A 12,218-nucleotide genomic window follows, 5' to 3' on the forward strand; every position below is an offset into this window, starting at 1 on the left:
TTCCTTGTTTGACCCTGCTCACAAAGGCACCGTTGTCTGGGTGCAATCCGTTGCCCCTGCAGCGACGTGAGACAGGTAAATCCTGCTGAGTCCACAACTGGGCAACTAGTGAATGCACTCCCGTCTCTGTGTGGGTAAGGGGAAAAAAAGAAAAAAAAAAAGAAGCTAAATGTATTGGACCGGCGGACAAAAGATTTAACAAGCGAGAGGGAGAGAAAGGAGACGGGAGAATGGGAGTGGCTTCCATTCACATGCCTGCCAACGCAAAACGTGAGGGCACGACTCTCTACGCTCTCATCGAGCTCAACGTAATGAGACCAAACAAGCAGAGAGAGACACCGTGGGCAAAATCCAACACGGTTAATGCACAATAAACCGCTGGAGGAAACGGCTACAAACAGAGCTCTGCAAGGAGAGAATCTGTGAAAGAGATATGGGCTTGTTTGCTCTGTCAGAGTCAGACCCTGTGAATATACAGAAGAGAAAGAAAAAAAAAAAAAAAAGAGGTGGGAGGGGGGGTTCCGGGGAAGAAAAATGGCATCGAAATGCACAAATCAGTCCCTGGAAAAGTAAACAATTCACTCCACACTGCTGATGTATTGTCTTCTAAGTGCAAGCTGGCATTTTCCCTTCTCGCACTGGTTCCAGCTTTGTGAAAAATAACACCAGCCTGGTTATAAAGGAGGCATATATGCAGAAAGTCAGGTCAATAAAGCTATTTATATACGACCTCATTACATAGTGGGGTCACACTCTGCACCGACTGGGTGTTCTTCACATTAAATAAAAGCCATCAAAGCCACAGCACAAAGCGCTAAGAGCCCGCGTCTTCTTTAATACGCAATTCCACGACAGGGATATATATATATACATATATATATATGAGCGTGTATTGTCACACTTAAATCCTTCCCAGTGCAAACATGGTCTCGTCCCCCGGTCAAAACACATAATACCTTTTTCACGTCGTGACCGGCGGCGTGGTAGAAAGATTGATTTCCGGGAATAAATAAATCTCTTTTTTCTTTCTTCTTCTTCTTTTTTGACAGTCTTTTAGATGAAAGTGCACACATCAAATTTAAAACCTTTTGCAATGCAGGGTCAGAGACGGAGGTGCCCAGGTGTGCTGTAGAATCAAATAACCTATAAACCCCCTCTTAACCTTCACATGACTGTGTGAAGGGGGCAACACAGTGAGGTGGAGGAGGAGGAGGGGAGGAGGGGGGGGCACTGCCTTTCAAAGCCGTCCCTGCGGATCATAGCAGTCACTGTAATGTGGAAAAGAGAAAAGTGGCTATGAACAAGTATGTTAAATGCTAATCCTCGTCATCCATACAGCATCGGTGAGATGGCAGAGCCTAATCCCGCGTTGACAGCCGTCACAACGACACAGATCTGGAGAACTGTCACCAGTAAATTTGCTCACCGCCATCAAAAGCTCTCGGAGATAGAAGCTAATTATAAGCCAAGGACAAACCCCCCCCCCCCCCCCCAGGAGAAAAACACCTTAACTGAGGCCGAGAGTCACAGGCATGTGGTCGGGCGCCAGCAGCAGAGTGCAGGAGGCCTGCAGCTGATAGCAGCGATAAGAGCATGGAGTGATGAGAAGCTACTAATGATGTGTTCCAGTCTCCTCAAAGAGACGTCAGGAAAGAAAGAAGAAGAAAAAAAACCCACAGTCGCATTCGAGTTGATCAAAATCTTGCAAGTTGGGAAAACACCGGGTCTTTCTGAGTTTGTGAATGTGTTCCAGATGCCCTTGAGAGTATCATTTGGATCTGTATCATTCCAAATAATCAGAATTTTGCAAGTCAGGACCCAACATGTTCGCCTCCAGGAAATCTATTCCTTTACCAAATTTGAGGTTTTGGGGTTTTTTTTTTTTTAAATAAACAAAACTACACCTATTTCCAGCTGGATACCCGGAGGAACTCTATGGCCGAGCTGGATGATGATTTACAAACAAACTCAAAACAGTTTAAAAAAAAAAGAAAATACATTTTAACTTCCCAGCTGTTTCTCAGAACTTGGGAGTTTGGAGTGTTTCAGACTTGGAACTTTTACAATGTCTTCATCTCGTCTCCAGACTTTGTAACTCAAACATGACATCTTGAGAAATTACTAGTCAGAAAACAATAATGCCTCCACCAGTACAGCTTTCCCTGTGCTAGAACTTTCTGAACACAGATAAACGCAAAGCATTTTCTACTATATTTAAGAAGAATGACTGCAGGTAGTTACAGTGGATTCCAGTGGTGATTGTGGTGTTTGAGTAAAGTTGTGTAGATAACATGTTTACTGACAAACAGGCTGCACAGCTGTGTGTAAAAGTCTTCAACTATAAGTTATCGTAAAGTGCCATGAAAACAGTCAAATGGGGTTTATGCCAAAATGTCCCTCCCTCAGTTTTCTTTTAGAGTTTCACAGTTCAAATTGGGCCAAGTTTACATGTAAACATTTTAAACGATGTTCGTTTAACACTCCAACGTCAGAGACGCTGAAAACAATGTAGTTACAATGCCAAGCCACCAGAGGGCGCTAACGAAACCACACGTACATGAACGCAGAGAACAATATGCTACAAGCGTTAACAATGGGAGTACACGGACATTTGCATGGACAGAAGACGAAGCCACCCAGAAGTTGTGCTTTTCGGTGGATCCGAGCACCGTTGTCATGGAAACTGACACCCAAAACACAACGGGCGTAGTCCGTTTTCACTGGAAAACATTGTCGCGTAAACGCAGCCTTACTGGACTGGAGTTAACGGTAGGACTGCAGCCAATCGGTTCATTTAGCAGCAACAGCAGATCGTCCATGAATCCCCAAACATTACCCAGTGTACAGAGATCAATGCAGATCTCGCACCTCAACGGTGCTTTTAGAACAATTCCAAGGTCCGAGAACAACTGGAACACGCCAATACCGATTTCTTTGGGGATTTTAGAAAAAAAAAAAAAAAAAAACGCCGCCTCTAAATATGCCGGGATAATATTCAGACGGCCCCAGGTTTGGTTTAAAAGCCTAAAAAGGTCAGACACAAATAAAATATGTCCTGCTCGGTCGTGCCGCCCCGGCAGGCTCGGAAAAGCACACACAATTTAACCACAGATGGGTGCACTCGCTGTAGTACGCTAACATTATTATTATTTCATTTTTACGATATACCCTCAGGAGCTGCAATAGCGCTGCGATCCCCTGACAAACGACTGGAGCGTCGTTACCAAGTAGGACTCGGGGAAAAACTGCGCTCCGACGCCACATTGTAGGCACGGCGGAAAAGGTTGCCATCCATGCAAGATTCAATCTGTCGTCGCCACATGCGGCGGTTATCTAGGCCAGCGAAACAAGTGGAGTGAAAGTGAGATGAAAACAAATTTATGCCGGTTGATAACAATAAAGAATGAAGCAAAGTCTCGTCGCTGCCAGTGAATCTTTAGCTGGGAATTGGAGCGCGGGCTTCATTACAACATATTGATCTCGCCAAACAAAGACCCTGAATTCATTGATCCACTTACAGGAAAAAAAAAAAAAAAAAAAAGAGCAAGAGGGGGGGGGGGGGGGGTTGGACTGATCTTTCAAAGAAACCTACAGTAAAACTGCTGCATCGGCTAAAAGAAAAAAAAAAAAAAGCAGAGGAGTTTGAATTTGAACTCAAGCAAACAGACAAGACAGTTAGAGGTTGCTGTTGAAGTCCCACGACGGCAAAGAGAATACGTGAGGCGCTGCCACGCCGTTATGAAGGAAGCGCTTCAAAGTGCCCCGTGTTTGTTAATTTTCCCTCATCCCAACGCGCCGCGCCGTACGTATGGATACTCTTCTTGAGAGGGAATCCGAAAGACGTCGTGCTTGACAATTAAATTATTCAACATAGGCACTGAAATCAATGCGCATCTTTGAAAGGAAAAAAAAAAAAAAAAAAAAAGTAAGATCCCAACAGCAGGAACGCGGTTGGCTTCGGGCTATTGTCTAAAATTGTCGCTGAGCGCTTTTTAACAAACACAAAACTGTACGAAATGTGTGGCTGGCAGGAGGAGTACCAAGCAGCCCGACAGGCCCCGATTTTTTTTTTGGTTTTGTTTTGTTTTTGTTTGTTTTTTTCTTAGTGATGAACGAGGTCAGGGTAACAGAGGGCACCAGGCATTTGTGGCCTCCGCGGTGACGGGTCGCGACCTCTTTGGCTGCTCTTTCATCCATCTGTACCTCGCTACCAGCACCAGCAGCCTCGCTCCCAATCAGAAAGCAGAGGAGGAGGAGGAGGAGGAGGAGGAGGAGGAGGAGGAGGAGGAGGAGGAGGAGGAGGAGGAGGAGGGGGAGGGGGGAGGGGGGGCTGAGTCCTTAGCCTAGTTTACAGGAGAGGGTCGAGCAGGGTCACGGCTCGCCAAAACGCAGGGGCCCCTTAAACACATACGAGTGGCCGCAGCTGGATTCAAGCAGAAAAACAAAAAACCGCGTTCGGTCGGCGTAACACCTCGGCCGTCTGCGGTGTTATTCCTCGTCAGGGAGGTTGAAACTCAGTCTGCTTGAAGAGGGTTTTTTTTTTTTTTTTCTCTCCCCCCCCCCCTTTCTCCGCCCAGCGATGACGGGTTATTATTCTTAATGACAGATTAACTGCAAAACTCCGGAGATATTTTTAGACCGAGACGGCCTTTTCCACTGACGCTCTCATTTCTGACGTTGACACTAATTGTTTCAATCACTTTATCAAACTGGTCAACTGTAAATCCCTCCCCCCCTGGATCATCTGTGGAGCCAGCTCCCCTCCTCCCCATTCTCCTTTAAAGCACTTGAACCGAAGCCAAAGCTGCCTATAAACATACTTCTCTTTCATCGCGGGGCGCTCTCGTAATTGTCGGGAAAATAAAGTAAAAGTCTGGTCCGAGGGGTGGAGGAGAGAGAAGAAAAAAAAAAAAATGAAAGCGGGATACAAGGTTGGGGGGTAGGGACGGCAGAACAGCAGCATAAGAGAGTGTATTAAGCTCAATTAAGCTTTTGGGCTTTTCATTAACCCAGTTTTTTAGGGAGGGGAAAACCTCTGCTGAATAATGCTCTGACTGACTCACACTGCAACCCCGGCTTTAAAGGCTGTGTGAAGAGGGAGGGGAAGGAAGAAAGAAAGAAAAAAATACCCCTCCACAATGTGTGTCAGGCCTCCAAAGCCACCAGAAATCCATTAGACACCCAGGGGCAAACCACCCGCGGCCACGGCCCACCTGAAATTAAATGCAATTTCGTAAAACAAGTCACTTAATCAAACAGCTAAACAAGATAAGAGGAGGCCTCCGGGCCCGAATGTTTAAAGACTTTGGCTGCTTTCTTCTTGTGTGACGGCGTGATAATAATGTTTGGTCATTCCTCTCCTGCTCGCTATCGGGCCGGTGAGCAAATATTCCAGCTTGCAAAGCAATGTCATGTGGGGGGTGGGGGGGGGGTGTGACCTCCTCAGCCCCGAGGTAGGGTTTGTTTTTTTGCATCTGCAAACAATAAGTGTACCTTCGCCTTAATGGATCATTGGACAGGAGCCGTCTTCGAGCGACGAGTCGTCCTTCCTGGCTCTTTTGCTCTCACGCAACTTTGGAGAAATTCATTTCAACAAATCCATTGGGAGTCAATGGAGCGTCACTCGGGAAGCCAACAGTTAAAATCTCGTTTAAGCCACTAAGAAGGCGATTAAATCTTACTGCTAACCAGCTAATGTTAGCCGTCTGGCCACAATTACCATAATCAAATCCACAGGATGTCTTTAATTCGGAGTGCATACAATGTCGGCCGTTTACACGTGAACTGCCACCATTTCCAGGTTTTACGGGCCCCGGGATGTGGATTCCCGGCAATCGGCAACAAAGGCGACGCCGCAATTAGCTGCGAGAGGATATTTTAACGGCCCACCCCCCTGCTGTGTCTGACATATAACAGGGTTAAAATGCAATATAATAGGAGCTTGGGGGGGTCACATCCCTGGCACCTTACACAAACAGATCATAGTATTACACAGATCTGCTTTCATATCTGAAACGGAAGCCAAGAGTGAGGCAGGGATAAAGGGTTTGAAGGACACATACAACCAGGGTGGGGTTACAAAAAAAAAATTTAATCAAAAGGCGTTGGGTAAAAGAGCTGGAGTGCGAGCAATGGAAAAATCAATACCATCCCAATGTGTCAATACAATCCCATAGGGAATGAAACTTTTGCTCACTGCTCTTAGCAAATACATTAATTTAGCTATTCAATAGCATTTGTACCAAGTGGTTGTTTCCTGTGTTCTAAGCAACTGTGTGTAACATGAGCTCTTGTACCAGATGGAAGTTGTATTCCATCTTCACACATGCAGTGACAAGATGTTTAAATTGCCACCATGACTCTCATTGAGTGGATTCAGCAGCACAGGCCAAAGAACTGGAGGACATTAACATCACAACTCCAGCAGGAACCTTTCAGCAACTGCAGTGACGGTAAACAACCACACAAGACAATGGAAGTCATTTAGCACAGCAGCCCGAAGCACAGGATGTTTAGCAGCCCAGATTATTGCTAACGACTGAGAACTTTGTGTTTTTTCCAATGGTAATGACGTCACAGATGTCCGACATGCTGGTGATTCTGGTCCCCGATTGAACGGTTGTATTGCAGGATCACTAGAAGAGTAAGCCTCCATTTCTCTGCTTTGTTGTTTTCTTTCTTGAACCCTTTTGGCCTCTTTTACGCAACATTTCCAAGTGAAAACACAAAACTTGCATTTAAGGTGTCAGCATTGTAAACACATCTTTACAAAATGGTCCGACTCAGTTTACATCCAAAGAAGGGAAAAAAAAAAAAAAAAAAAAAAAACTTTTCTACAATTGCACTCCACGGCTGAAGTGAATAGTTCTTCGAGAATCTAGATGAAAAACAACAACAATGGCGGCCTCCAGAGTGTCATGGCTCCCGATCCATATTCTCCTGGTACTTGGTAGTTTTAGAGTCAAGTCACGTGGAACAACAATCCAACTTTGTTGTCTGTCCAATTGAATGTCCCCGTACTCACTCTTGTTAATGTTTATAGCATACTGTTGTGCACATGTACATAGTTTCATCACAAAAAAAAAAAACAACAACAACATGAAAACACAGTTTTCAGCATTTCTGCCATTTCCATGGAAACGGACCGTTTTCAAAATGTTGCTGTGTAAACACAAAACTTTTCAGAAACGAATGCAACAACAATGAGTTTTCACTTGAATGAGCTTTTTTGGAATAGTACCATTACAAATGTGTGACGGCTGAATCGGAGCCATCGTATTGATGAGGACAACAATGCAACGCAAAATTTCTCTGCATTATTTTTTTTTTTTAACCTTTTAGATATCTAGAATGGTGTCAAGAGTTCCTAGTAGGTAAAATCTGTTAGCAGCAACAAGATACAAGCAAAACGGTTGAAAATGTATACATTTACACATTTATCCATTTGTGAGTTTCAGTATTTTTTGCAATACATCAAGCTAAAATTCATTTTTCACTGTATATTGCAGCTGCAGCAACGATAAAGGGACTGGATGGCTGATTTGCAGCATGTCAAAGTCTCTTGTGTTCTGCTCTGACACTTCCACACTTTTCAGGCAGGCTTAAGGATTTCCACCTTTCAGAGCCACAAATGGGAAAGTTAATGAAATGCAAGGAAATGTAAAGCACGAGTCTGCTGCCGAATGGAGCCAAAAGAAGCATCCTGCTCAAAAGCTTCTGGCTGAAAACAATCATCTGAACCAGCATGGCGAGAGCGAAAGAGTTGGGGGAGGAAAAAAAAAAAAAAAAAACTTCACTCTGCCACACTGTGGGGGCTTTGTCTTTCAAAACATGCCACAGGAGATTTTTTTTTTTTTTTTTTTCATTAGAGAATCCAGTTTCATTAGCATCATCCCACGCTGCTGAGCTCGGCTGCATCACAATGACACAGGAGTGCCCCTCTCTGTCCAGGAAATCTCCTCACCGAGGAGAGGGGAGGGGCAAAATAAAAAAGGAGAGGAGAGGAGGTGAAGGAGAACGGTGGGAGGGTGGGGTGGAGACAAAAGAGAACCCGATTACCCGCGGTCACGGCTCATCCACAAGCCAACACAGGGAAACCCATCACCTGCGGGATCAAACGGAAACTTGTGCACAAGGTAGAGTCCGGTGAAATCTGCTCCCACCCATCTTGAGCACTCTCTCCTTTTGTACTCTTGTCATTGACGCCTCCGCCTCCTCCTCCTCCTCCTCCTCCTCCTCCTCCTCGCAAACCAACGGCAGCATGCAACTTTTAGGCGCACACTGTGAAATCCAACTCAAGTGAGAATGTCTGCTGCTTGGAGTGACCTCCAGGCTCCAACCCTCTCTAATGGCACGCTGGTGATATATTCCACTTTTTATTACCGTCTGCAGACCTACGTACCATTTCACGGTAGCTGCATCCTCGTTTTTTGAGGGCCAATATTAAACTCCAAAGAAGCTGCATTGGTCATGGCTGATGCAAAGTAATGGACTACTGCAAAAAAAATAAATATATATATATTGTTTCTCACTTCTTTTTTTTTTTTTTTAAATCCCATCACACCAACTTCAAATGTTGAAGACAAAAACGACGACAGTTAGGGTTCCAACAGAAGGACTATTGCCGCAACAAAACATTTGAAGAGATATCCAAATTGCAGTTATTACTCTCATTGAGAGGATTTAGCAGCGTAACGCAGCAATCGGGAACATAAACCACATAATTCCAGCAGGAACCTTTAGGCGTACAAGTGTTTTAAAGCAACAGGCAGAAATGTCTCCCAACTCAAATCTGTGCAGTCAAACAATGCCACAAGATAATGGAAACAATTCAGCCTCGCCAGCACCAGCCACAGGATGTTAAATAGCACGATTATTTGCTCAATTAAAGATGCATGAGTGTTCAAATCTCTGTGTAATTGATTTTTACTCACTGCAACAAGATGCACAGTGCAATCACCAAAGTTTCTCCACTTCTAATCTGTCCAGGAGAGAATAAAGTGTCATCACAGTGCGAGTCGAGCAAAACCGGAGAAAAGTCGGCCAAACTGTTCAACCAGTGTTGAAAAAAGTTTACAAAAAAAAAAGGAATGGATGGACAGGAGCCGTGTAAAGTCGAACCACATTTCAGGGGGTTTACAAGGCGAACGACATGACTCGCAATACCACACAACTGCACCGAAGCTAATTGTTTAAATATGTGGGCCTTGTTCCGATCCCTTCTGAAATGTAACACATGGAAGGCAAGCACGCACAGCTGGCGTACATGCATGCACCCCCCACCCCACCCCACCCACCTCAACCCTCCAATACGCACACACACACTCAATCAAACGCAGACATAACAGGCACGGAACAGCACTGGAAATATTTGGGCACTCACCGTTGAAAAGGGGCCGTCCTTTCTCTGTGATATCTGGCACCACAACCGTGTATACATCTTCAGAGAAGCCTGGCCTGCATGGTGGGGTGCCCCTGCCCTCTGCTGCAATCTGTGATGGGATGGGGAGGGGGGGGGGGGGGGTAATGAGTCATAAATCAACCTTCAAAAAAAATAACAACCTCTTGGTCACGTTCTGAAGTCCCTACAGTTGTACAAAAGCATCTGTTGTTTTTATAGCAGGCACCGCAATTAGGATAATGAGGCCAAAAGGGTTAAGCATTAGCCAAAAAGCACGGCTAGGCAAGAACAAGCTCCATTTGTCCCCCCCTCCACCCCACCCACCCACCCTCTACCCCCCACTACTACTACCCCTTCCACTCCCTGTGTGAGTGGGGGCCCATGCACAGGGGAATAATAGCCAATGCTTTCGGTACAACCCCTCTGATCAACAGAGGCTCTGGACAAACACTCACTTTGAAGTGCAGGAACAAGGGAATGGTGGGGGGAAAAAAAGTAAAATACTAACAATCCACAGTGGGGGGAATAAACATTTAGGTGTGAGCGTCTGAATAAACATTCTAAAAAACAAACAACAAGAGTCTGCAAGGTGGGCCCTGATCAATATGTCAACTCCTGGGTTTTAGTGAAACTGTGCTTGAAGGGGGGGAGAGGACTGGTAAAGTTGCAAAGCAGCAACAAAAGAAACATGAATCACGGAGGGTTGTTTCAGCAGGAGCGAGGATTTACCCGAAAAGGAAGCAAACAACGACAGTATGAAGAACAACAACAAAAACCTCCACACAAACAGGTCACATAACTCCAAATGCACTCCATCACAGGACCTCAGGCATTGATCCACACGGACCTGGCCCTCTTTATTTCTCTGCAGGAACTCGGTTTTAAGAGCATGTTTAATAAAAAAAAATAAAAAAAGAGCCAGGGAGAAAGTAAGAAAGAGGGGAGTCCTGCTGAAAAAGAGCATTGTGAGCGTGTCCGTGCCACTTGCCATTCTTAATCAGAGGAATTTAAATGGGAAAACTGCTTTGCGGGGTGGGGGGAGGGAGCAAAGCTGCAAGTCCTGCACATTACAGCAGCAGGATGGACATTTCTGCATTAAAACGCTTTACACTAAACACCAATCCACTATGCAAGGAGAAAAAAAAAAAACCCTGCTGATTTTTTTTTATAGGTACTTGAATCAGCTCGCAGGGCTGCTGCTGCAACAAGGGAGCGATTTTTTACAAAGTAGCCACATAGTGAGGAAAATACATTCTATCCACACACGAACACTCGAGGGTTTCCATCCTGTATACCGGGATCACCCGCTGTAGTGAAGACAACCTCACGAGTGTACAGAAGAGACTTTTCATTGATTTCTCCCTCATAAGGAGTTTCTTTCTTTCTTTCTTTCTTTCTTTCTCTTTTTTTTTTTTGAAGCATTGAGGCAATTAAGTCGCCGGGAGGAGAGGACACGCTGCAGCGATCTACATAAATATACTACTAAATATACCCAGGTGAGAACTGGGTTAATGTGGGCCTTGTGTCGCCCAACTTCCAACACAATAAAGAGCGAGCAACACCCTTGTCTTCTAAATCCGTTAATTAATTACTGTGCGTAAAGCTCGCGGCGCGAGCGCGCATTACGCACGCATGATTTGCTACATTTTTTTTTATTTATTTCTTCCCCTGCTCGTTTTTTTTTTTTTTTTAGAGGATTTCACCCCTTCGATTCACACAGTCACGGCAGAGAACGCTGCTCCGGGATCGGCTGGACAGAACAAAACCAAAAACAACGCAAAGTGTCCGGATGCGTAAAGTCCGCCGTTAAAACGTTACGCGGAGGAAATAAATAAATAAAAGACGCACAATTACCTGCAGTCCTGCCAGGAGCACCAGCGGCAGCAGCAGACCCTCGTGTCGCGTGCACATCGCTACGACCGCGTTTAATCCCACCCGATCCGGAATCCGCAAAGAGAGGACAGTATAAAAAAAAAAAAAAAAAAAGAGAGAAAAAGACAAAACACCAAGACCAAGAAAAATATCCGTGTGTGGCGGCGGCGGATTTGAGGAGAAAGATCCGTGTTGCGGCGGTCGTGTCGGTGGTCGCGGCGCGTCGCAGGCAGCAGCAGCGAGCAGCCTCCTCCTCCTTCTTCTTCGTCGTCTTCCTCGTCTTGTGTCTATCCAGTCCGTAGTGAGGGAGAGCCGTGCCTGGTACTGAGGCTGCTGCTCCCTCCCATCCAGTCCAACCGACACACAAAACACACACAAAAAAAAAGAAAAAAAGAAAAGAAGCAGCACCCGGCCACTCGACTATAAAGCGCCCATCTCACTGTCTCTCCCTACCGGCGGCTCGCACAACTTCAGCTCCGCGGGACGCAGCGCCGGGGCAAAGAGTATTTATTTACTCTCTTTGCCTCACAAGTCATCTCAAGATGAAGCATTTTTACAATATATATCCCCTACTCTTTTCTTTATTTCATACGATCAGATTTTTTTCTTTGTCATTCCCCTCATTATGCTCCATCTGCTGCTTTTCTAACATGTTTTGATTTAATTGTGGGAGTTCATTCAAGCTTTCCTTATATTGTTATTGTTTTTAGCGTGTTCAATGCAACAAAAGAAAACGTTTTTATACTCTTGGTGTATTTAACTTTAGGATGTGTGCATAGAGTGGAATAGAATGGAATAGAATGGAATAGAATAGGAAAATTGTTTCCACACAGCACCGTTCACACACAAGGACATTCACAGGGCTTTACAAAGGAATCAACCATAAACATTAAAGCAAGCAATTAAGAGCATGAAATACTTTTATAACCTCTCGCACACTCCAGTC

General features: G+C 45.0%; 1 protein-coding gene across 1 annotated transcript in view; it reads right to left on the reverse strand.

Annotated features, from left to right (window-relative positions):
- Positions 1-11,536, reverse strand: part of cdh2 (cadherin 2, type 1, N-cadherin (neuronal)) — an 85,314-nt gene extending 73,778 nt beyond the window's left edge. The window contains exons 1-2 of the mRNA XM_080503173.1: positions 11,255-11,536; positions 9,383-9,491 (exon numbers count right to left, since the gene is read on the reverse strand). Coding sequence (XP_080359299.1) covers positions 9,383-9,491; positions 11,255-11,311 — 166 coding nt within the window. The 5' untranslated portion in view covers positions 11,312-11,536. The remainder of the gene's footprint in view (positions 1-9,382; positions 9,492-11,254) is intronic.
- Between the last annotated feature and the right edge of the window lie 682 nt (positions 11,537-12,218).

Source organism: Blennius ocellaris, assembly GCF_963422515.1.
Source record: "Blennius ocellaris genome assembly, chromosome: 10".
NCBI lineage: Eukaryota > Metazoa > Chordata > Actinopteri > Blenniiformes > Blenniidae > Blennius > Blennius ocellaris.